General features: G+C 55.9%; 5 protein-coding genes across 5 annotated transcripts; 2 read left to right on the top strand and 3 right to left on the bottom strand.

Annotated features, from left to right (window-relative positions):
- EsH8_II_000902 (uncharacterized protein) lies at positions 1-3923 on the top strand (the record flags this gene model as incomplete). The annotated part of the gene is made up of 4 exons (XM_083264200.1): positions 1-25; positions 110-261; positions 324-3836; positions 3894-3923. The coding sequence occupies 4 exons, from the start codon at positions 1-3 to the stop codon at positions 3921-3923; spliced, it is 3720 nt and encodes a 1239-aa protein (XP_083121522.1).
- Positions 3924-5004: 1081 nt separating this feature from the next.
- On the bottom strand, positions 5005-7260 carry EsH8_II_000901 (SNARE-binding exocyst subunit SEC6; the record flags this gene model as incomplete). Its single annotated transcript, XM_083264199.1, has 1 exon — positions 5005-7260. The coding sequence occupies one exon, from the start codon at positions 7258-7260 to the stop codon at positions 5005-5007; it is 2256 nt and encodes a 751-aa protein (XP_083121521.1).
- Positions 7261-7867: 607 nt separating this feature from the next.
- Positions 7868-9006, bottom strand: EsH8_II_000900 (RmlC-like cupin domain-containing protein; the record flags this gene model as incomplete). The annotated part of the gene is made up of 2 exons (XM_083264198.1): positions 7868-8649; positions 8709-9006. 2 exons carry the CDS (start codon positions 9004-9006, stop codon positions 7868-7870), a joined length of 1080 nt encoding a protein of 359 aa, XP_083121520.1.
- Positions 9007-10393: 1387 nt separating this feature from the next.
- On the bottom strand, positions 10394-11006 carry EsH8_II_000899 (uncharacterized protein; the record flags this gene model as incomplete). The annotated part of the gene is made up of 2 exons (XM_083264197.1): positions 10394-10885; positions 10947-11006. The coding sequence occupies 2 exons, from the start codon at positions 11004-11006 to the stop codon at positions 10394-10396; spliced, it is 552 nt and encodes a 183-aa protein (XP_083121519.1).
- Positions 11007-21270: 10264 nt separating this feature from the next.
- On the top strand, positions 21271-24107 carry EsH8_II_000898 (AEX-3 domain-containing protein; the record flags this gene model as incomplete). The annotated part of the gene is made up of 3 exons (XM_083264196.1): positions 21271-21660; positions 21723-22979; positions 23037-24107. 3 exons carry the CDS (start codon positions 21271-21273, stop codon positions 24105-24107), a joined length of 2718 nt encoding a protein of 905 aa, XP_083121518.1.
- Between the last annotated feature and the right edge of the window lie 111 nt (positions 24108-24218).

Here is a 24218-nt window from a genome sequence, read left to right as displayed (position 1 = left end):
ATGTCTGCCGACGGCGTCGATGCGGGTGAGTTGATCATGCAGATTTGTCTACAGCACTTGCGCGCAGATGTACAAGAGCTGGTTTGCTGACGATAATTGTGTCTCACAGCTGCGCCGAACCTCAACCTAACCCCCGAAGAGAAACGTCTGTATGGCCAACTGTTTCGCCAAGCCGACTCCGACAGTGTAGGCGTTGTTACTGGCGAGACTGCTGTCAAGTTCTTTGACAAGACTCGCCTCGATTCAAGAGTACTGGGAGAGGTAAGGATGAATCGCGCCATCAACATAGAACGAGCGAAAGTAACTGATGCCGAAAACAACAGATATGGCAGATCGCAGATAAAGAGAACCGGGGCTTTTTGACTCCTGCGGGCTTCGGGCTTGTGTTGAGGCTCATCGGCCACGCGCAAGCTGGACGCGAGCCAACGACCGAGATAGCACTCCAACCAGGACCATTGCCGCGCTTCGATGGCATGCCTCCCCCCGCTGGTCTTGCATCCCCAACGCTTCCGCCCGCTGCCGCCCTTCAGGCTCAAGGCACCGGCGGAGGCCCCATCAGAATCCCTCCTCTTACACCCGAGAAGGTCAACCAATATTCTGGATTATTCGAGCGCCAGCCGCTCCAAGCTGGCAGCCTCCTGCCCGGTGACCAGGCCAAGTCCATTTTCGAGAAGTCAGGCCTGCCGACCGAAGTGCTGGGAAGAATCTGGCAATTGGCCGATACCGAGCAGCGTGGAGCTTTAGTATTGACCGAGTTCGTCATTGCCATGCATCTACTCACATCTATGAAGACGGGAGCCCTCAGGGGCCTGCCCAATATTCTTCCAGCGGCCCTGTACGAAGCTGCAACTCGGCGGGGGCCTGCTGCCCCGAGACAGTCACCAACCGGCACCGGCCCTATTTCTGCCATTCCAAGGCAACTCAGCGGCTCGGCTCAGTTTCGTGCAGGCAGTCCCCTCGGACGGCCACCCATCACGGCGCAGACAACTGGCAATCCTGCAAGTGACTGGCTCGTTACTCCCGCTGACAAGCAACGGTTCGATGTGCTTTACGACGATCTGGACAAGTCTCGTAAGGGATTCATAACCGGTGAAGAGGCTGTCCCCTTTCTTAGCCAGTCGAACCTCCCAGAGGACGCTTTGGCCCAAATCTGGGATCTTGCCGACATCAACTCCGAAGGGCGCCTCAACAAGGACACTTTTGCCGTTGCCATGTTCCTCATTCGACAGCAACGGAGCAGGCGAGACGGCTCCACTACCCTCCCGTCAACGCTCCCCCCCAACCTGATCCCGCCCAGCTTGCGCACCCAGGCGCGACCTCTGACCTCAGGCTCACCATTTGACGCACCTCCCCAACCCGAACCTCCTGCTCCAGTCCCCGCCCCCGCCCCCAAGTCGGCTCTTGATGACTTGTTTGGTCTTGACACACCACCTGCCCCTGCCCCTGCCCAAGTTGCTTTGTCTACTGGCGGTTCCAACGCAAACGACCCGTTCGGTTCGGGCTCGGCTGTCTTGGCGCCTTCTTCCCCTATCCGACCTTCGCATACTGGAAACCAGTTCAAGCCATTTGTGCCTTCCTCGACCTTTGGCCGTGGTCTTGCGGTCCATTCCACGGGAGACTCCAACTCTGGCAAGGCCCCCGCTACCGTAGCATCCGAAGACCTTCTCGGAGATGGTGATCCCGAGGTCAGCAAGAAGCTGACCAACGAGACTGCCGAGCTTGCAAACCTGTCTAACCAGGTTGGCTCCCTGTCCAAGCAAATGCAGGAGGTCCAAGGCCAGCGCACCACTACGCAGAACGAACTAAACCAAGCCAACTCACAGAAGAGGAACTTTGAGCAGCGCTTGGCACAACTCCGTACCATGTACGAGAAGGAGGCCAAAGACGTCGAGGCCTTGCAGGTACAGCTGAACACGTCGAGAAACGAAACAAAGAAACTCCAGGCCGAGTGCATGACGTTGGACGGAACTTACAGGGACCTTCAGACCCAGCACCAGCAAGTCTTCGCCGGACTGCAGGCCGACCAACAGGAGAACGCAAACCTGAAGGAGAAGATCCGTACCCTCAACGCCGAGATCGCCCAGCTCAAACCTCAGATCGAGAAGCTCAAGTCCGAGGCGCGGCAACACAAGGGACTTGTTGCCATCAACAAGAAGCAGCTGTCCACTAACGAGGGAGAGCGTGACAAGCTTCAGTCCGAAGTGACCGATCTCTCGCGGAGCAATGAAGAGCTATCCCGCCAGGCGAACGCCAGCTCTCCTGTCACGTCGTCGGCTCAAGTGGCAAGCCCTACGCCCTCGACGGCCAGTGGTAACAATCCTTTTTTCCGAAGAACCGGAAGCACTGACATCATGGGCACCTTCACATCGCCGCCTGCCAAACCATCCAGTGGCGACAAGTCCTTTGATGATGTCTTCGGCCCAGCATTCCCTCCCGTAGGGTCCACCAGCACTCCACCACCCGCTACATCATTCAAGCCGCAACACACAGGTGCGTCGACCGCCAGCTTGGGTTCGTTTTCGACCCCTCCGGTGTCCACGCCACCCAACGTCAGCCGTCAAGCTACCCTTACGGCCGAGCCTCCCGCCCTTCCAGAGTCGAGGCAGATCAGCTCAAGCTTCCTGCCGTTTGCCGACGCAAGTGAATCTCTTAGTTCTTCCAGAGCTGTCTCGCCACCTGCCTCTCGAGGTGAGGGCGGGGGTGACGCTTCCCAAGTGAGCTCGTTGCCTGGAGCTTTCCCCATTGAGCCTACTGCAACGGGCCAGAGCACCGCATCGGCCTCGACTGTGAGCAACCAAGAGCCCGCGATCCGAGGCGATGCAAACTTCTCTGGCAATGGGGCTGCGGTTTCACCAGACAATGGTACGGCGGGCCCAACTGATGCAGCGGCCTCTGATCCGTTTGCGGCAATGGATCAGAACAAGGCCAAGGCCGATTTTGATGATGCTTTTGCAAGCTTTACCAACTCGCACAAGACATCAGAAACCTCTGGTCCTGACACCAACAAATCTTTCTCTGCTTTCGATTCTGAATTCCCACCCATCTCCGAGCTTGACCGCGATGACGACGATGATGATGACTCGGACACGACGAGCGAGCGCGGCGGTTTCGACGATGACTTCGCCCCGGCGTCTCCGCAAGCAAAAAAGACCGAAGCGCCCAAGGAGGCTACTTCTCCTCCGCCTGCGGCTGCAGCAGTGGCGCCTGCCCCCGTCGCTGAAAACCAGCCCTCGTCTGCGCCTGCGCCTGAGCTCTCTGCCACCACGACTGCCGCCCATGAGCCATTGGAGGCCCCTGCTGCCCTGGCTACTTCGTCGGCACAGCCTGCGGCACCTAAGCCCCAATCCTCTTTCGAAGATCTTGAAGATGACTTCGAGGGCCTCGAAGATGCCAAGGAGGGCTCCGCCGACGACGACTTCCAAACGATCTCTCGGTCAGGGCTTGATGATTTCAACCCTGTCTTCGACAGCAGCCCGCCGCCGAGCCAGGCCAAGACCGAGTCCACGGCGTTCGGACAAGAGAGCAGCTACGACTTCGGAACGGTGTCACCAAATCCCCCCGCCGCCGGCGATACCGGCGCATCTGCGAAGGGCGCATCGGCGCCTGAGGCGCAGGACTGGGACGCCATCTTTGCCAGTCTCGACTCACCCAGCGATGCTAATGCAAACACGACCGCGGCTGCTCCCACCACCGAAGAGTCTCGACCTACACCTGGCAGAGCTCTCACTCAGGGCGGTGAGCACGATGATCCCATTCTAAAGAACCTCACGAGCATGGGTTACTCCAGAGAGGATTCCATCCTCGCCCTTGAGAAGTATGACTACAACTTGGAGAGGGTAAGTTGATACCGTCAGGGTCCGTCCACCATGGCCACAAAACTGACTGCTCATCAGGCCGCCAACTACCTTGCTAGCCAGTCGTAAGGTCGGTAGCAACTTGATGGAGAAGAGAACAGAAACGCAACTGGATTTCTTTGTGGGAGGCAGAGTGGCGTAAAGCCCATGATAGCAAGCGTCTTATTTTCCCGCTTGGCCTAGACGAGATACCTTGATGTTTGGAAGTTGTTCATGGCTTCCCTTACGCCAGGCCACTCGATTCTTGCTTGGACTACGGTGGACCTCGGTAATTAATGTGTATGTAGTAGGATGTACATGCTTGATTAAACGCTAGCATAGCAATGTCGCAAACCTTTCTTTGGCCCCTCGAAGAGAAAAGTCCCTCGATGAATACTTAAGAAGCCTCGGGTAGCACTGCCCTGTTCCCTTTTGCAACAATTTGTAAATCCCTTTGCACCTGCTTCGGCTTGGTGGATCGGGCCAAGGTTACCATACAGCGGAAAGACCAACGGCCAGTGACGGATGGTGGCAAGATGTAGATATTATTGTGGCTGTTGGTTGGAGGGCATCCTTTCACGGTCAGGCCAATGCCAATCAATGAATCGGCCAGGTTGTGGTTGGATATGGTCTTGATTTCCCATCTATCTGAACACCCCTTTGAGCACTGTACGCCGACGCGATCGATACCCAACGACCCAGCTCGAGCGCTGTCGAACAGCGGACTCCAGCCTTGATTGCGCCCACGCCCAAAACAAGGTTAAGCAAGGTCAGCGGGTCGAGCCTCAAAGGCCCCTTGCTGCTCCTGAGCCGTCTCTTTCTTTCTCCTATCTCTCTGCCCCCTTTCTCTCTCGCATGCGTCTGGAACAGTTCCCGGAAACGCTGACTATACACGGGTATCAGAATCGTCCATATGCGTCCCAATTCGTGACAAGGAATCGTACGGCGGGCACGGCTCTCCGGGGGGGGGGGGGGGATAAAAGCAAGGGCATTGTCATCTATCGCCAGGTCCCCTGTGAAGCTTCATCCCTTCCACCAATATCACCACCACCACCCCTTTTCCAGGGCGAGTGCGAATTCATCGTCATCTCATGCGGCAGCCCACCCATGCATGACGCAATGGAGGCGAGCGCCCCCCCGCCCCCCCTAAAAGCCTTTGGTGACCTCGTCATCACTTGACCTTGCCCATGATCGTCTCCGGACCCCTGACAATGTCCATCTGCGCCGCCCTCGCCTTGACGGCGTTGAGCATGCTCCGCTCAAAATCGTCGCGCGACCGCAGTACCGCCTCGACCCAGCTGATCTGCAGGTCCCAGTACGCGCTCTTGAAGCCCTCAAACGTGTCCGGGATGGCGTCCTTGTCGACGGTGATGAGCTGCAAGAAGTACTCGGTGACGCGCCACGTCTGCTTGACTGAGTTGCCGACGTCCTGGTTGGGCAGGGCGCTAAAGTACTCAAAGGCTGTGGCGATGTCGTTGAAGAGCTTGTCCTGGATGGGGTCGGTGCGACGGAACTTGGCGCCCTTGTTTCGCACCGACGACAGGTAGCGCACGAGCAGTTCGTCGGCAAAGATTTCAGTGAAGATGTCGACGAGAGAGTGGTGCAGCACCTGGCGGTAGTCGCCGACGTACTCCTCGAACGTCACCACCATCTGCTTCATCGCCGTGCTCGTGTACCATTTGGGAGTGAAAAAGTCGGGCATGACCATTTTGAAGTCGACCGAGAAGATGAGCTGCACGAACTTGGTGATGCACCACGTGCTGAAGTCCACGTAACCGTCCCGCAGCAGCTCGACCTCGCCCTCGGCCCGCTCCATGTATGCCGGCGACACGAGCGGCTCGAATTTTTGCTTGAAGTTGGAGAGGTACGCCAGCCTGTTCTCTTCTTCGCTGTCGTCGATGCACGCAATCTGGTCGTTTGCGGTGGCGACGAGCCAGTCCTGAAGCTGCTGGAATCCCTCGAGCTCTGGGATCTTTCCAGTCTCGAACCTGATCGCCTCTTCATCCAGCATCTTCTGCCACGATTGCTGCCTGCCGCGCAACCGCAAGAACATGGCGTCAATGACGCCCTCGATGACGTCGATGCGCTTCGAGTTGGCGGCCGCGTCAATCTGCTCACGCAGCATCCGCCACATGTCGACAAGATTCCTCGTCCTGAAGTAGCCGTACTCGTCCTGGTCCAGGTTGGAGCCTTCGACGTTGCGCTCGGCAAAGTCCTTTTGCTCCGCCTTGAAGATTCGCTCGATCCATTCGTCGAGGAACTTGATAATGAGCTGCCGAAAGTCGCGCACCAGCTCCGTTTCTCTTGAATCAATGACGTGGGGTGTGAGGTCCTCCTGTTTAAAGCCAAGCTTCTTCATCTTTTTGTGATACTTTTCGGGCCAGTTGATGATTTCCAACGTGTTGGCGGAACTAGATTCCGGGTCATCGATCATGCCGACGAGGAAGTCGTGCATCGTCTGGTGGTAAATGTCCCCGTACGTCTTTAGGACCCTCCACTTCTTGGGCATCAAGGACGTCATGCCCATCTTGACCGCGTTCAAGTCGTTGAAGTACCACTTCAGGATCTTGTCCAATGCCGAAGGGTCGTCGAGGAACTCACCCCTGGCTTCCGCAAACTGGCCTTCCACGCTGATCTTGATAGCCTGGGTGAACTTGTCCTTATAGCCTCGGACCTTCTTCGCGCCATCGGTGATGCTTTGGAACCTCGTCGCCATCTCCTTGTGGTCCTTCAGCGCCTCCTGCAGTGCGAGCACCCTTTGGTCGCTCTTCTCCTCGGCCTCGATGACAACGGCGAAGCGCACTACTAGACCGTTGTTGTCGTTGACTACCAGGCTGATGAGATTCAGCGCCAGGATGCCAATGTGTTCGTCGAACCAGTCAATCATGGTGTCCAGCCTTTGGAAATAGTCCTCCAGCGTCGACTCCAGGCTCGGGTCTTCCGCCCTCTGGATCTGCTCCATGGCATCGTCTCTAATGTTCCTCAGCTGCGTCAACTCGTAGTGTATCGGCAGCAGGTTGGGCATGTTCTCTTTATCCTCTTCGTCCTCGGCTAGCATCCGCTCAACAATGGCGAGCCGCTCGTTAAAGGTCTCAAGGTTCTTCCGCATAGCCTCGACGGCGCCGAAGTTGCGGTGCGCCTGGGAGACCAGGTTGATGCTGGCAAAGTCCTTGATCATGTTCTGCGACTCGGAGCACAGCCGGTCGATCTTGATCATCTCCTCCTTGATCAGCTGCACCGTCTTCTGGCCGTCCGTCAGGCCCGTCATGCCGGATTGGGTTGTCTCGAGCTGTTCGCGCAGGCCCCCGCGGAGCTGTGAGTCGACGACACCCTTCTTGCGGGAGAACTCTTGCTTCAGGCCTGGGATCTTGTCGAGGTCGTCGGGGTGGCGGAGGAGCTCCGCGAGCTTGGGTACGGGCGCATCCATGGCGGGCTAGCCAACTTTCGTCGGGCTACTTGGGGATCTCGTCAATCGGTCGGTCGGCGGTATCAATCGTGTGTGCGGTAGAGAGCGTGGTGTGGGCTCAGGGCGGTGTCATAATCATCTCGTAGGTGGACGTCGGGCCGGGATGTCATCGCATTGCGTGCCGCGACTTTTGGTTTCGTGTACCTTACATGGATACTGCCGCAATCAAGCTCGGAGCAATGAAAGGGAGGAGACACATTGGTGGGGGGGGGGGGGGGGGGGGGGGGGGGGGGGGGGGTGACCAGTGGCGGTGCACCAGTCGGCCAGTGCACTCGAGTTCTGTTGGTACGCTGCAGGCCCCAGGTTCTGTGGGCGGGGTCCCTGGGCAGTAGGACCACTGCGTTGGGTTGTGATCAAGGCCTTTGGCAAATTTACATAAGTGACAGATATAATTCTTCAAAAGTAAATAGCGTTCATGGTATCTCATCTATATAATGTATGCATCTCGTATGGAAAACCGATATTCCTCAAATAAAAATGTCCATCCGCTCCAATGCTAAATGGGTTATATGATATCTCTTTAAAACGAACGAAACACGCCAGGCAGAAATGCTTCCCGCCCAATCAATCATTCAATCATGGACTTTCCAATCTCGCTCTGCCATCCTTCTGCCCTCTCGAATCCGTTTGAGTGGGTTTGGTAGTCCATCAGGGCCTGGTACACCTCCGCCTTTGAGCTCAGGACGAACGGTCCGTACTGGACGACCTCCTGGTCGAGGGGGGTACCAGCGATGAGCACGAAGCGGGCATCCTTCTCCGCGCCGGCATCGACCTCGATGTTGATGATCTCGCCCTCGTCCTCAAACACAACGTTGTGGAATTGGTCCACGGTCCGCTGCTGAGAGCCCGTGCCAAATATGGCCTGTCCCTCAAGAGTGTAGGCAAAAGCGTTCCAACCCTTGGGCAACGGCTGCGCGACCTTTCCACCAGGCTTAATCTGGATGTCCAGAATCCACACAGGTGTGTACGCCAAGTCTCTCACCGAGTCCACACCGTGACTCTGGCCCGAAATGACCTTGATGTGAACCTTGCCTTCGTCGACGTCGACGGTAGGGATCTCCTTGGCCCGCAGGTCGCGGTACCGCGGCTCGCAGGCCTTGAGGTGTTTGGGTAGGTCAACCCAGAGCTGGAGTCCCACGTTGGCGCTGCCGTCAGGGTTCTGCTTGGGCATCTCGGCGTGCATGATGCCGCGGCCGGCAGTCATGAACTGCAGATCGCCTGCCTCAATGGTGCCCTTATTGCCGGCGAAGTCCTCGTGGTCGACACCACCGTGCAAGAGGTAGGTGATTGTCTCCTGGCCCCTGTGAGGATGGTCAGGGAAGCCTGAGCCCGGGGAGATGCGGAAGTGGTCTATCTGCGTTAGCATTCTTGACCCGGACAAGTCGTGGGGGTGGAGAGGAAGCACTCACCGAGCATCAAAAATGGCGAAAAGTTTTTGAGTTGAGGAGTTCCGATGGAGCGGCGGACGCGGGCACCGGCGCCCTCAGCCTGCTCGACGGCCAAAAAGACCTTGCGAATTGCACGGGGGACAGACATGTCGGTGGCGTAGAGATGATGGTTCACTTGCTGCTGTTGAAAAGACTTCGGTTCCGTTGTGTTGAAAAGGCTGTTCGTAGTTGTGAGTGCGATGTCGAGGATCTGTTCTCTAAAGAGGATAATGGATGCGATTCCCACAATGATGGATAGCAAAAGTGAGAGGGACTTCATTGAGTAGAGGCGACGACTGGGGTACTATTTGTACGAATCGTCAAACTAACAAAAGAGGTAAGAGGGTGGGAAAAGGGTTTGGTTTTGAGTCCCTGAGCTTTCTAGAATCCGAGAGCTCGAATTGACTAATGGTATAGAAATCAAGCATGTCTCTCTCTCCCTCTCCACTTGGTAGATACCTTGGTCCTGTAAGGCGACATTAACCAGCATCGTGAGGCTTTGTCTTATGCGCTTCTCTGGTAAGCGGCCCTGCATTAGTCACTTTTACATCAGCAGTCAAAGCAGCGGTGCGGTCTTTGCAGGCCGGTCCCATCCACCCCAATGCAGGCGAAAGCCGACCCCCCTTCTCACCGGGGCGCTGGGCCACACCTCCACATTGCCTTGCCTTGAGGATTCCCAAGTCCCTTCACATTGTTAGAGGTGCCTTACCTCAGCAAAGCGGGGTCCGTCCCGCCAATGACGCCGCAAACAGCTGCTATCCCGTCGCTGACACACCCAGTGGTAATGGGGCTGAATCAAATGGAAGGGAAGGGGTGGTGCGCCATAGCTTCCTATCAGTGGCCGGCAACCTTCCCCGGTCCCCCCTCTCCCTATTGATCTGATCTCGAGCCGGATTTAGTTGCTCCAAAGTTTCTCACAAAACGGGCATTACTACATGACACCGCGCGGGAGAGGACCCAGCTCCCCGATGACCTATTGCCCATCCTTTCTCTTTCCCTCTGCCTTACAACCTTTTCACTACACCCAAAAGCTAGGTGCGTCGGCCGAGCTCTTGTCTTTGCTTGGCTCGTGGCAGCTGCTGACGCAGGAGGCATCGTTTGACCTGTGCGGGCAAGTCGATTACTCGCAAGGAGCTTAATACGATGTTACGTTGCATGCAATACAAGCCTCGCAATGATAAAACAAATATCTATTAGATTTTGAAACCCTATCACCGTTCCCATACCAACTCCAGCACCTGCACAACTTCACCATCCGAGAAAGAACTGCGCCCGCCTCGTGGTTACGGTCGCATTGCCTTAGCAAGGCTGTTCGACATTCGGGAAGCATCAGCCGGCTTGGCACGTCTGATCCGGAGGAGAAATCCCAGCTCGATTGGCCCGAAATGGAGGGCCGGAGCGGCGCGCTAAATACCTCTCTCTCGTACATCACCTACTGAAATAGACATAGAAAATGAAAAAAATGGAAAAATGGAAAAACTACGAGCGGTACATAAAAGCCCTTTATCCGAGGTATAAGTTCCGTTCCTTGCTGTATGTCGTTGAAACGTCCGCCATCATGACTGCGACCCAAGAACCTAGGGGTAGTTCAAGAATACCACGATGGGGAGGGTATATGAAATGGAGGTGAGGAGACTAGCCGGCTGTAAAGTCAGAGCCGCGAGGTCTTAGTTGTTGACCTTCTCGTTGACGATCTCCTTCGTCTCCTCCTTCTTGTAGTGGATGACGTCACCGACCCAGATGATGAGTTCACTGCTGGTGATGAGGGCGGTGCTCACGATGGCCTTGCCGTAGGCGACCAAATTGTCAGCGCCAACCTTCTTCTTCTCCTGGGTGTAAGTCTTGAGGACATGGTCCTTGGCGTCAAGACCTGTGCGGATTGGGAGAGCAATGATACCCTTGGCACCGGCGTAGAGCTCGTCGGTGGGCTTCTTGACGATGGGGAAGCGCTCGTCGACCTTGCTCAAAGCCTGGTCACCGAGGTTGTCCGCCTTCTCAGCATACGGGCGCAGGTAGCCCCAGGGGCGGGAGAAGTAAGGGAGAAGGGGTTCGGCAAACGTCTTGTAGGCGGAATCGCTGAGAGCCAAGGACTTCTTGCCATACGGGTTGTTCCTGAAGGTGACGACGCCGTCGTGTACCACAGGATAGTCCAGCAGATGCTACGGTGACAGGTCAGTCATGGGCGGTAAGACAAGTCAAAACTCGGGAATGAGTCCCTACCTGAATGGCAGCCGAGTTCACGCTCGGGAGGTCGCCGTTGACTTGAGCCATTTTGGGCATTTAGTGAATAGGCGAAAGTTGGTGGCAGTTCGGTATTGCTGGTTCGTCGAAGGGAAGAGGCCCGGCAAGAGGTCGAAATTGTTGCGAGTAGGCAAGTCCGCTCGTGCGCAGTAGTAGAAGAGTATGGCTGCGAATGAGGCTCAGGAGCAAAATGCCGTGAGAGGTGCAGAGCAGTGCCAACAAACGTAGGACCGGGCCAAGTCAGGTCGGATCTAGACGGGTAGGAGAGGAAGTGGTGTTGTAAAAAGGAGGTTTGGCAGTTGTCTGAGGAAAGGTTGAAAAAAGGAAAGGACGGACAGAAGGTTTTGGTTGTTGGAGGGGGGGGGGGGGAGAGGGAAAAGGATCGGAGGGAGGTAAGGCAAAACTAAAAGGGAGGGAGCAGCTGGAACGGAGACAAGCTTGCATGCAATGGATGGTGACGAGGTTGACGCCACAGACGGGCATGGACAAATCTGAAAGTATTTATCTACCTCACCTTTTGCCCACTTTGCCCGGGCTGGCCCAAGTCGCCCGAACCCATTGGGATGCAAACTAGATTGATTTGCATGTGCTTCAGACATTCACAAGTCGAATTGCGAGGGAAGGGACGCGCAGGAATGCCGTGGTGGCGGGTCCGGCCCAAGTATCCCTACCAACGAGGTACATGCGCCACATGCCAATGGGAAGTTGTGATTTGCTGTGAACAGCTGCAGCTGCTCTGCCTTTTCTGCGAAGCAACTCTAGCCCACCATGCTTCTTTTCTTCTCTCTCTTCCCCTCGTCTTCACGATAGCCAGTGGTTCAAGCCACATGCGATGGTACCAGGTGCTGACGGCAGTTCCCCTCACAGGCGCCGTGCACGGGCAGCCGAAGGAGTGCAAGTGCATTGGTTTCCGCGCAGGTATTCGTGGACTGGACGGGCTTGGGAGCGGGCCGCCGACAGGAAAAACAGCAGGGCAAGGACAAGGAGTGACAGGTGAGTGAATGGCAAGGGAAAGATACCCCGACCGACTAGTAGCAGCAGTAGCAGCAGCAGGAGTAGGAGAAGCAACAGGAGCAGCAGCTTGCATCCCATCCCTATCGTACCCCTGGTTCTTGACATGTGAAAGTGGTCGTTCGCCCCACCACGCGCTCGACGTGGATGGAGAAGAAGAGAAAGGAAAAGAGGGTCTCGGGGACGACAACTGCTCCCGTCATTTTCTCTCGTGATAGTTAATTGAGCATTACCTGATATCACGATGCAGTTCCCCTCCTTGGTTTCCAGCCGCCCTTTCTGTGGATAAGGTAGGAAGGTAAATAGCCTGAGCAAGGCATGTGGTCAGCACGAGAAGGAGATGGGCAAACGAGAGGGGGGAGGGCATCCGACAAGCTCCTGCAATCACTGGGTCCCTCCGCAGTGCTTGCTGGGCGATGGTTGGATCAGCCCACTGCTGTCACCGGGACGGAAGGCACGCTCGAACGCATGCGCTTTCCTGCATCACAGCGGACCGTCATTATGTCATCATGAAATGGCGCAAGGACGCTCCGGAGTGAGGAGTAGCAACGCGGAGAGGAGATGTCAGGACGCCTCCTGTCTGGTCGAGTCGCTGCTCAACACGTATGCATGCCTTATCTGACAGTTTGCTGGGGCAGTCGCTGATCTGTGTCCCCGGGCACGAGAGTTGCGCAACTCCGGCCTGTGAATAACAGGACAGTAGGGTCCATAATCGAGCCATGGTAAACGGCAGTTTGGGGCCAGTTTCGTCACCAGAACACATCAAAGCAACCAACCTCGAACCAATTGGAGTTCCAAGGTAAGGCAAACACGGCATTGTCCGTCTCCTGTTGCCTCGTTTCCTGTCGTGACAAGCGGACGGGAAGGTGCGATGTGGACAGCAGCAGGACGGAAGAGCCTCGAGGATGGATAGGCACGAGGAAGAAGGAGGGGCAGCGCACCCCAAGTCCCGTCCACAGGGAGGTACCTTGCCGTAACGCAATTGGGCTTGCCCCAAGCTTATCGCTTCACGTCCCAAACCTTACCAGGGGGAGATCCCAAGCCAACGGCAGCGCTGACCCTACACTACATGCAATAGCGTGACACTGGAAGACGAGCTTTCTTGCCCAACACGACATAAAAACAGTACCAAGAAGACCGAGACACCTAACTTTGGTCACCTTGCCTGAGCTTTTGTGTGTTAGCGCTTTGATGTGCTGTTACATGATCTGGTCCTTTTAGCCCAGGATCCGCTTGGTGCTTCTGGGGTCGTCGGTGTGGTGTTGCTGATGAGGCTGCCCCTGGCGCTGTTTTCTCCTCGTTCAACCGTCAGCTGAACACGCCGTGTCTACTAGCCAGTGATCGGATATAATAGCAGGCCATGACGCGCCAGTTTCCATCAACGCCTCTTCTCACACAAATCTGCAATCCCCTGAGCTCCGGCCGACCCCTCAGAACTCGGCCTACGCTGCCGCGGCCCTCAATATCTTCGACTCTACACGTGTATGCTCGTATAATTTCGCCGGAGGTCAATCCATCACACCTCGGGAGCCAAGAAATCAGAACAGCAGAGCCCACCAGCCATCGCCACTTCCAGGCGCACCCGACCAGTCATCGACGCGGCGGCCTGCCCCATCTTCCCATTTTAATCATTGCTCGGCCGTTCTGTCCTGTCGGTCACGATAATCGTCGGACAATTTTGACGTGGTAGCGGCACTTTCTTTGCAATCCCTGTCCCCTGACTGCGTCCCTGGTTCCGCTGCACCAGCCACATATATCCACATTCACATGTCAGACAAAGTCTCGTCTACTTACGAGGACATCCTCAACGTTGAGCTTCTTGCACCCATCTCGCGTGCCATTGATCTCATCCATCCGTAGCCTGCAGACATGTTGCTCTTCGCCAGTTTGATGAATAGTTCTCATTGGAAGAGGTGAATGCAGAGCCTTGATGCTGTCGGGCTATTTTTCGGGCTCCATATTGGTGCGTCATTGCATGTCGTGTATGCAATCGAATCTCGCCCGTAGCCCTGCGACATCTCATCATCATCCTCGCAGGCGATGCTCACAGAAAAATATTGAGGAGCTAGTGGCCCAAGAGAGACACGCCGTAGTGGCGGGGTTACCTCCCGGCCGCCCCATCCCATCCCTTGGAAGCGAAGACACACAATTCCAGATCAACTGGAGGGGACGGGTGCGAATGCCCCTGCATCTTGCGTGGGATTTCAGCGGCATGAGGTGTGCCATCCATCTTCGCTCGTTGGAAGGAACTTTTTTCTTCTTGGCAAACCACGACATGCTCGTCACCACCTCGCCAGAAGCGCGGACTGTTGATGGAAGTGCGGCAAACTCCATGTCTTGGCCGTCTCGTCCAATTGATTAGTACATCCGAAAGTTCAAAAATGCATCCGCCGTGTCGGGTAATCGGGGGCGTGAAGCCCCGGCTGAGTAGCATCGCGGCTCCGGCCCTTGTTTGTATTGAGGCCCGGAATACAAGTGGGGCATACCCGAATATCCGTCCCGAAATCCCGACTTCCGGGTCCATTATTCCTCCGTGTCGAACCCGGATATCACCGGGTGCACCCCGATGATTGAAGTATGACTCCGGCGGGCGGGCTACGAATGCGCCAAGGGTGCGAAGTAAATAGTAACGCTTCTTGTGTAGTTACTGACCGAATTTGCCAGGTCGGTTTGGTGGCATGCTATCGCCCTCAAGGTTTTCCCGCGACAAGAAACGTGAGTGCTCCACGCCTCTCATCCGTCTTTGTGACATGACTTGATCGATCATCGAAGTCCTCCTTCCGAGCGCTTGTATCGGCTGCTAAAAAAATTACAAAAAAAGAGTAGAAAATGGAATAAACATCCCGGTGCGTGGTACTTGATCCTATGTCGGTATACGCTAATTGATCATGGACTTTTCTGAAGAGCCACCACCGCCAGTTATTTGACCATCGTTGACTCTATTTAGGCACCTTTTGTCAATGCTATTGTTGATTTGGACAATAGGACTGAACCTTGCTCAGACCTCTCAGGCAGATGTAGAGAAACCCATAGAGCAGCGACGGGCGGCAACTACCGGCTATGCTCGCCTCCAAGGTGGCATGGCAAGCGAGTCCGGCCAAAGGAAGGTATGGCGGGCATCAAGACCGACGTGCCCAGGAAGAAACACCCGCAATCCTCCCGGCATGCCGGTCTCGCCGGGCCGGATCACCCGAGCATTATGACGAGAAGCGAACGGTTGCCAAGCCTCGTGGGGCCCCTGACCGATCTCAGGGCGTTGAGTCGGTGTCGTGCAGTGGTGAAGCTGGCACTCATTTCGGATGGTCTGTCCTGATACGGATGTTCAGCATGTCTGCCGACGTCTGGGGTATAAGGTCAACCATCATCGTCGTTTTCGGCAACCGGACTTGCGGGGGCACTGGATCGCTTTATCCAACAATAACTGAATGACAACAGGGGATTCTGAAATGGCAAGACGAGATGATGTTGTTGAAGGCACTCACAGGTGACAGGTCACCCGATATGGAGAAGAACGGTGTCCACTCATCGTCAGCTGCGACTAAAAGGGCATTCGGCCGAGCATGATGGGCAGGGGTACTGCTCGAATAAGACAGTTGCCCCGTCTGAAGAAAGGGAGTTGTATTTCTCGTGTCACTGGCATCGGCTGGCATTAAATCTGCCTATTTCAGAATCAGATCGGGGCACGGCTATTCAGGAGACTCGCTCGTCTCTGACATTACCGCTTGGTGTTTTTGCGCAATACACAGCCCTTCGTCTACCGTGGTCCAGTATTGACGGCTCATCTGTTCGATAGGCTGTGCGCCGAGTCCAAATTCATCAGGAGCCACGATGGCCGATACCTAACGATTCAAGGCGTGGGCTAAAGGTCCATGTCCTTGGGGGACGAGCGACTGTCGAAGCAGGGCCTATTGTGATAACGTACTTACGGACACAGTTAGGGATATGAGACGGATGGGGACTGCGGTTCGTCTTCCTTGTAACCGGCGCCAAACACCTGCAGATATGGTCTTGATGTACAACGGGGCGCGAAACAGGTCGCCAATCCGAGAGCTCGGATGATATCGGGGAGTTGTATGGTGTAATCTCTGATTGACTGGTATTGTGAATGTAACACGGTGATTCTGCAGGTGATGAGAGCTGCATGCAGCGTTGCAGCGTTGTAGCGTAATGCAGCGCACCGCAACGTAGGTGCAGCAGCAACAGCAATAGCAACAGCAACAACGGTTTCCCGTTCCTCCGGCTTACAACATGACCACCTAACGGGTTCATTCCTCCCGCTCGAGCCATCTCTTCAAAGCAAGGAATGGCCGGCTCCCTCGGGTAGGTACGTACTGAGGGAGCTGGGTCAACAACAGCAAGAACAGTGCACCGGTGGATTCGGTGCTGGATGCAGGTGGGCGGGTGCCCCAGAACGGGGCTTAAACGGAAAACAAATCAACTTCAGATAAAGAGACGGGCAACGCCCGAGAGCCCGCTGCCGCCGTCGAATTTCAATGAACGGGGTCGCGTTATCTGGCCAACTGACAATCAGTGCGTGAGAGATAGACAGCGATCAGGGCTTCGGGGCTGGTGCTCAGATCACGACCAGGTCTAGGTTTGTTCCTTTGGGACGGGCAGGTGACAAGCGCAAATTGAATGGGCTCGGGACGGAGGGGCCAAGGGAAAACCCGAACAAAAGATTGGAGCCCCGAAAACTTCCCAGCCCGCGGACCACGATCCAATTGACGAAGCGCCAGTCCCAAAGGACAACAACTCCCCGCCCCGGCTCTCCAATGGCTCCGTTTCTCTGGTGCGGAAGGAAGGAAGGGGAGAAGAAAAAAACCCCCCTCCAGTCGGGAGTAGCGTGAAATTGGGCCTCAGCACCCCGGTTCGTGGAGGGGGGCAGCTTTCAGGTTACAGATCCACGGCTGGAGTGTTTTATGCGGACCATTAATACAGCAACGCAGTCTTATTACGGACCAGATATCCAAAGTTGCCTTGCGCTCCGGGTAGCTCAACCTAGAATCCCAGAGTGACGCGTCAAAGCTCAGGGACAGATGACGATGTCACTCATATTAATGTGTGCAAATAGGGCCGCGTTCGCTAAACATGACACTGAAGATCGAGGACAAGAAGGATGGGATAAGCTTGCGAGACGATGATGGATTTTCTTATTGGGTATCCACATTTACTTAGGGCGACTTTGAGAGGGATCAACGGTATGAGGGTGTGGACTCAATGTGCCTGGAATGGCTGGTACATAAGAGAGCTACCAAGCAGCAATTTGGCAATGTAAAGCAAACAAGCGCCAACAGGCACCATCCCCAGCTACCACATTGCTTGTCTGGCAGCCCTGCCTCGAGAGGATTCGATGGACGCGCCGGTCCCCAATACCTTATTTGAATAAAGTAAGGAGCAACCTCCCAGTTTTTCAAAAGTTGGAGAGCATACCCAGGTCTTGGGAGGCTTTTCGTTGGCGCGGTTGGCGCCTCGAAGACGTATTGGGTATCCATATGTCGGCGAGTACTATCAACATAATAGATTCGCCCCCACATAGCAGAAAGCCCGATATAGATCACCGTCCTATATGTACCGAATCAGCAACTGGATTCTTTCGTGGGGGCTTCGGCGTATTTCCTCCTCTTTTCGTGATCCATCCTCCGTGGTTGACTTCGCTCCGCAGTTCGCTTCACTCGATTTTTAGATCTTTTCCTCCATTGCAGAACCCGGGAACCCAGGAAGCCCCCCGGTAGTGTAGAACAAGGAGACGATGATGAATCGCGTCGCGGGACTGAGAGAAGGGCCTGCAAGCCAAGGGTTCCGCCCCGACCGGCCGCCCACTTCGGCCCCCAGCCTGGCCATCAGCCATGATTACTCGCACTATGTGTCTGCTAGGGGTCATGACTTGCTGACAGGCGTAGTGCATCTGCCAGATGCAAGTGCGTATTATGGGGGTTTGCACAGTAAGGTGGTAATCAATTGAGTATTATGAACCAGCATCCTCGCCTTATTACATACTCCATACACTAAGCTAGCCACCAAAGCCCACACTGATCTGACCCTCCCCAAACAGACAAGCCTCTGTTTGTGTGGGATGCGCTGCAGGTGCGGCGATCGGGGTTCGTTTGTTCGTTCGTTCGTTCGTCGTGGACGTGGATGCTCCCACCACCGCCGCCACCAGTGTCGGTATCCTGTCCCAGCCTCCAGGGACAAGGTGTGTAACAAAGGCATTCTGGGGCATCGGAGATGGGGCCTGAGCGCATCGGCAGATGGGCGTTTTTGTGTGTGAATTCAAGGTTGAATTCGTCATCCATCTGGAGGAGGGCTTTGGAAGGTTGCATTCTTGCGCGTATTTTGGACGATGGCTTGCTCTCATGCGCGCTTGGATGCTTTTTTTCTTGCCCGGTGATTTGCGAGTGCGTCCCGGAGCCTCCAGAGTACGACGTGGGAGCAAGTCATGATTCGTTCTGGTGGCACAGCATGAGACTAGGCTCCGGGCTTTCCCTCGTCTGCACAACAATGGCGGGCTGAATGTGACCTGTGCCTCCTGAGGGGGACAGATGGATGGTGATGTACCTGGCCTAGGCCGCCAGATCAACAGAGTGCTGCTCCGTCCAAACTTTCGAGGCGTTGCTGCTGCCACTCTCTACCGCCGATCTACTACGTAGTCCACCACATACGTCCCGTCATTCATGAGTCGATTGGGGGGGGGGGGGGGGGGGGGGGTGTTCAAAGACTGGGCGAGCCAGAGCACAGATGGAACGAGAGTGGATGGTCCTGAACATGAAGAGAACGGGCATGTTTCCCAAGGTTTTCGGTGGCAGCGGCGCACCGATACGGCCGTCTGTGTATTATGTCTTCGACCGGGGGGACAACCGCGGCCGAAAGCAGACAGCTGCCATCCTTTTGGGCCCAATATTCCAGGGAGTAATCGCAACGAAGAGGCGACGCAAATTCCAAACGAGACCGACAATTTCCCACGACAGCAACCAGTGTTGAGCGGCGTCGGCTACGATTGGCTGTATTCGGTCTAGACCCATTTGTCATTAGTGGAGTTCCAATCTTAAGGTAGCGACCGGGGATGGCGAAACTGTGTCGAGGGCTGTCTGGATCGACGGGGGGGCCTCTGGTTCTTGGGAAGGGGCTCCTGCGTCAGGGGGGGGGGGGAGAAGAAGGAAAAGAGGCACAAAGACGCTAGCTGCTCGAGCGCATGGCGCTAGCATTTCACAAGTTGACGCTAACACCTCACATTTTGCGGGCTTCCACGAGTCCTGTCGTCGCTACGTGCATACTATGGTGGTAGTGGTATTCGTGCTGCAAGCCGAGAGGCTGCGGCTGGCTTGCCCCGGAGAGAGAGGGGGGGAAGGGGGGGCAAAGACAACGGCAGAGAACAAAGACGCTACATCTCGACGATGAGTATCGCCGCACCGCTAATTAGCCCGTCGGTCGCTAGTTCGAGTGTCGTCGGGGTCGTCTGAGTCTTGACAGGATTGTACGGCACTGCAGCGGTTGGTACATCGTTACGGGGTCGCAGCGGCAGACTGCCATGACAAGGGACGTACGGAGTACATATGTACGTACGACGACCCTTTGGCTGCAAGGTGCCAACCGGTATCCGTCTCCGTAATCCGTACCTGAAAAGGGCCCGAGCGCCCCTTATGTTTATTGACTCCTGATTGCTGAAGTTCTGCCTTCTGCCACTTCCACCAACGGTTTCCATATAGCTTCTCCCACTTAGTTGGTGGTGCTGACGGGACTACCCACTATTTCCCCTTATTTTTTTCTTCTTCCTTTTCGCATCCTTTTTTCTTTTTTCTTCTTTTTCCCTTTCGTTTTCCTACCCTGTCTCGTCCCGTTGCCGTGTCCCGAACCACTTCCCGTTTTCTGCCTGATCCCAAGGACAAGTATTTGGTATGGAGAATATCTAGAGGAACCATGGAAACCTCCATGCACACACTTGTTTTTTGTTTCTCTTGCTAACGGGGCTGTTTCTCCCCTTCCTGCCGTGGAATTGCTATGTCTCATCCCAGGAAGAAAGAAAACGGTTATTTGGATGGTGTGCCTCGCTCAAATTGCCGAAGGCTACTAGGTAATCGCCTATAGCGCAAATCGAAGCCGCTGGGTACGTACCGAGTAGCGCTGTCTCTCCCCAAACACGAGGTGCGGTGCGGAAAAGTCTCAAGTCAAGACTCCCGCCCAGGTTACAATAGCAAGAGCAAAGAGTCAAGCCCCCTGAATGTCCCAGTTGCTAGTCCCCATGTCGTCAGCCATGAGAGCTACATGCTGCTATGTACACAATGGTGAGGTCCCATCTGGCGTGCGCACTTGGTGGTGGCCCATTCCCCCTCCGCAACGCTGAAAAGAACCCCCCTGCCCGCATGGTTCTCAGCCTGGTCCATTTGCATTTGTCCTGGACCTCCCCCGGTCAACTAGTGGCGCCGCAATGCTGTGCTGCACGCCCCTTGCACACCCGCCCATGCCCCATCCGTACCTGCGAACGGCTCCTCCTCCAACCGTCCCCTCTTGGTGCTCTCTCACTCGTCAAAGCCTGCAGTTGGCGGTGCCCCCTACGCACTGCGTGGGAACCGACTTGCCTTACTGCAGTAGGGTACCTGACTGCGCCGTACGTTGGCTCCAGACCTTAATTCCCCGTCCCCCGGTCCGGTGCACTGCATCTCTTCGCCTCTGCCTCTCTTCCAATGCTCCTGCTCCTGCAGCTTGCTCGTCCCTACACTTCCTCTTCTAGCTTCGCCTGTGGTGCTTGGTCCTCTTTCACTTCATCTTAGCTCGTCCGCCGGTGGCACACCCTCGGTTTCTCACCATCTGCCTCTGTTTCTCTCACACACCCTCCACGCTCCCCCCATCACCCTATCCCAACACCCCCCTTGCACATTCTCCTTTTACCTCATCCTCTTCTTGTCTCGTCTCCGATTTCTTCCCCTTCCTCCCTCCTTTCTTGTTTCTTCTCTCCCCCCACCTATCACCGACCAGTCGTCAGTCAAGCAACCAGTCTGTGCCTGAGCCTCACCTCTCGCTCGACCAGACCAGACAATCGTCGTTGCTCTGCCCGAGATCCTCTCGAATGGCGCCCCTTTGAGCAACTCCTCGACTTACTCTTCTGTGACGAGAGCTTGCTCTCCAGGTGGTTTACCTGCCGTCTCAATTCGCCGGGATCCTCCTTGGCCTTTTCCTTCGACACGCTGGTCAGCTCGTGTGTGGCCTGGAATCTGACCTCTCAGGTCGCCTTTCTCCCCCCGATCCAACTACACAGCTTCAACCGCATCTTTCCCAAAGACGATTCTTACCCGACGAAATGGCGCCTTCGCTGAACGCACACTCGTCCTTCACCCGGCCCCGGACTGGCGACCGCGATGGCCGGCCGACTACCCGTGATCAGGCCGACACCAACCTGATCATTCCAAGCCGTACTTCTTCCCTTCACTCACGCATCACCCAGCCGATCCCCTCAACTCTGAACGCCAAGCCCCAGCAACGGACGCCCAAGACCCTCACCCACGCCTACATGGTGTGCGGTGTTGGCAGAGAACCGTCGCAATGGGTCAAAGCTCCTGCGCCCGCACAGGGCAAGATTGGCCACATGAAGGGTGCCGTCGGGCAATTCTGGCTGCCCGAGATTCTTGGAAGCAGTCCGAGACTGGAGCAGGACAACGAGATCGCCAGATCGTTGCATGCTGCTATGCGGGTTAGTGGCCGGTTTACCATGCAATTTTGTTTGTAAAGTTTGGAGTGGCTTACAGATTACAGGCTTGCTTCCCCCACGATGTTGAGATCTGCACTGGCCGTAGCCAGCCTCACTGCGTCCACCACGCCTTTGTTCTTCAACAGGATTCCTCCCACACGTTGTACGGCATCTGTCTGCGTGTGTGGTCGCGAGCCGACGAGAAGAGGGCCGAGACAATCCGGGATTTGCGCAAGAGGACCGAGCCGGACTACTACGACAACCCCGACGAGACGTACTGGATTCCATACTGCTTGTCGTTCTTGTCTCGGTACCCCCTCTACAACCTCCTCGGCGACTACCTGCGTGGCATGTGGATTCACTGGAACAAGGCCACCAACCTGTTCCACGCTGAGGAAGTTTCCCGTATTCTCAGCTTCCCGGCCCCCAGACTCAACGACCTGGTTCGGATTGACATGAAGGACTACGCCCTCTGCTACCAGTTCCCCTCGTCGCCGACCGGCTTCCAGAACTTCGCCATGTGGCCCCTGTTTTGCTGCTTGTCCATCCCCAACATTGTCGGCGTCGTCGAGGCGGCCATCTCCCCAACTCGCCGAATCATCTTCGTCAGTCACTACCCCGCCATGCTTACCATGGCTGCCGAGACCGTCCGATACTGCGTCCGCGTTTACGAATGGAGTGGCCTCTATGTCCCCGTTGTACACGCCCGTCATGCAAAGGACCTGGTTCAGGAGCCTGGCCCTTACATTCTCGGAATCACTGCCGAGTGCCGCTCTCTCTTCACTGCCCCTACAGACGCCCTGGTTGTCGACCTCGATCGCAACTTTGTCCTCACTTCCAGCCCCCCGACCGCATTGAACCCCAGCCAGCGCAACAAGTTCGTGACTCGTCTTACTCAGTCTCTCAACGGCGATGTGACTCCTTCAGGTGTTCCCCCGCATCTCCGATCTGCCTACGGAGGCGGAAAGCTTGTGCCGGCTGGACAGATCATTGTGATGCGTGGTGAAGTCGAGTCTATCCAGGACCCCGAGTGGTGGAACCAAGATTCAGTCATGACTGTTATGGACCATGTCTGCGAGAAGATGGGCCGCAACACCGGCATCAAGGCTGTTTTTGGTGGCTCCGTCAAGAAGCCTTTGATGACCAAGGTCTCGATGAGACATCTCAACGAGATTGTTCGCGAGCGGAATCAGTACTCTCGCGATGCTCTTGAGGCTTGGCAAGATTTCATCAACCTCAAGGGCCGCATGGACACCGAGCTTAACAAGGTCACGAAGCGCAACAACTACCTCAATGAAGAGCTCGAGAGCTGGAAGCAACAGGTTTGTTTTATGATATTCGTCTCAAGCAACGTTATGAACGCTAACCACTTCAAATAGTTCCTCAAGTTCCAGGCATTCGCGGAGCAGCTCACCAAAGAGACTCAGGACCTCAAGTCCAAGATTGAGACCCACAAGAGAGAGAACAGGCGCCTCGCAAGTCTCATCGACCAACAGAAGGACGACAACTCGCGTCTGAATGTTCGCCTCGGCGCCACTGAGAAGCAGCGTGATGACGCCCTCGAGGCTCTGGTCCTCCAGCAGGAGATTGCCGAAGAACTTGAGCGTGAGCGTAAGCGCAACAAGAAGGAGCTTGCCGCACTCCAACACACCAACATGACTATTCTCAGACAGCGTGATGAGGCTCGCCGCGTGGTACTCCACCTGCGCAGCCTTATCGGCGGTCAGAGCCACCACATGGAGCACCTGGTTCAGTCCCTGACCAAGCCTGATGACTTGGAGCGTGAGATTGAGGAGGGCTTCGACCCCGAGACAGTTGAGGAGGGCCAAACGCCTAGGGAAGCAGATGCAAACCAGGCCCGCCTTCTTTCTGCCGCCGCCGAAGCGAACAAGAGACTCTCTACGTCGAGTTTCAAGGATGTGGCCGACCGCCACCTCAAGGACAAGACTGACGCTATTGCGCACATTATCAGGAACATTGCTGAGCAATGTCAGGCTGCCGTTGAGGGCCTGCAGCTGGCCCAGGATGCCGAGTTTGACGAGCGCGCTGCCAGACTCCGCGCCCAGCGCCGCCGCAGCAACCTCTCCGCCACCCACAGCGATGACGGACACGATACCCAGTCCAACGCGACGTCTGACATGGGTGACGATAGTCTCCTCCACCCCGTCTCCGGCCGGACATCTAGCATCCCCCCCACACCAGACCTGGTCCCCAATCGGAGTAGCACAGCTATGTCCTTCGCCTCTAGCGCGGCGACTCCCGAGCGGTCAAGTCAGCAGTACATGATCCATCAGGAGATCCCCACCAAGATCGCCGAAGACGATGAGGACTACGAGGAGAACCGTAGCGAGTCGGAGACCATGCCTCAGCAGACTGTTGGCAAGCACACCGACAGCCTCATGCACCGGCCATCGGGTGCCCGAATCAGCGCTCTGGGTGGCACCCGCTAAAGGATAACCAATCCTCGGCGGTCACATCATAATTGATTAAGAGTAGTAAGCGACCAGGGAGGACTTCTTCTTCTCTCCCTGGGTCGACGGGGAGGACGATTTACCGACAAC

The sequence above is a fragment of the Colletotrichum jinshuiense genome, chromosome 2, assembly GCF_051148585.1.
Source record: "Colletotrichum jinshuiense chromosome 2, complete sequence".
Taxonomy (NCBI): Eukaryota; Fungi; Ascomycota; class Sordariomycetes; order Glomerellales; family Glomerellaceae; genus Colletotrichum; species Colletotrichum jinshuiense.
This window is presented reverse-complemented; position numbering and strand designations above follow the sequence as displayed.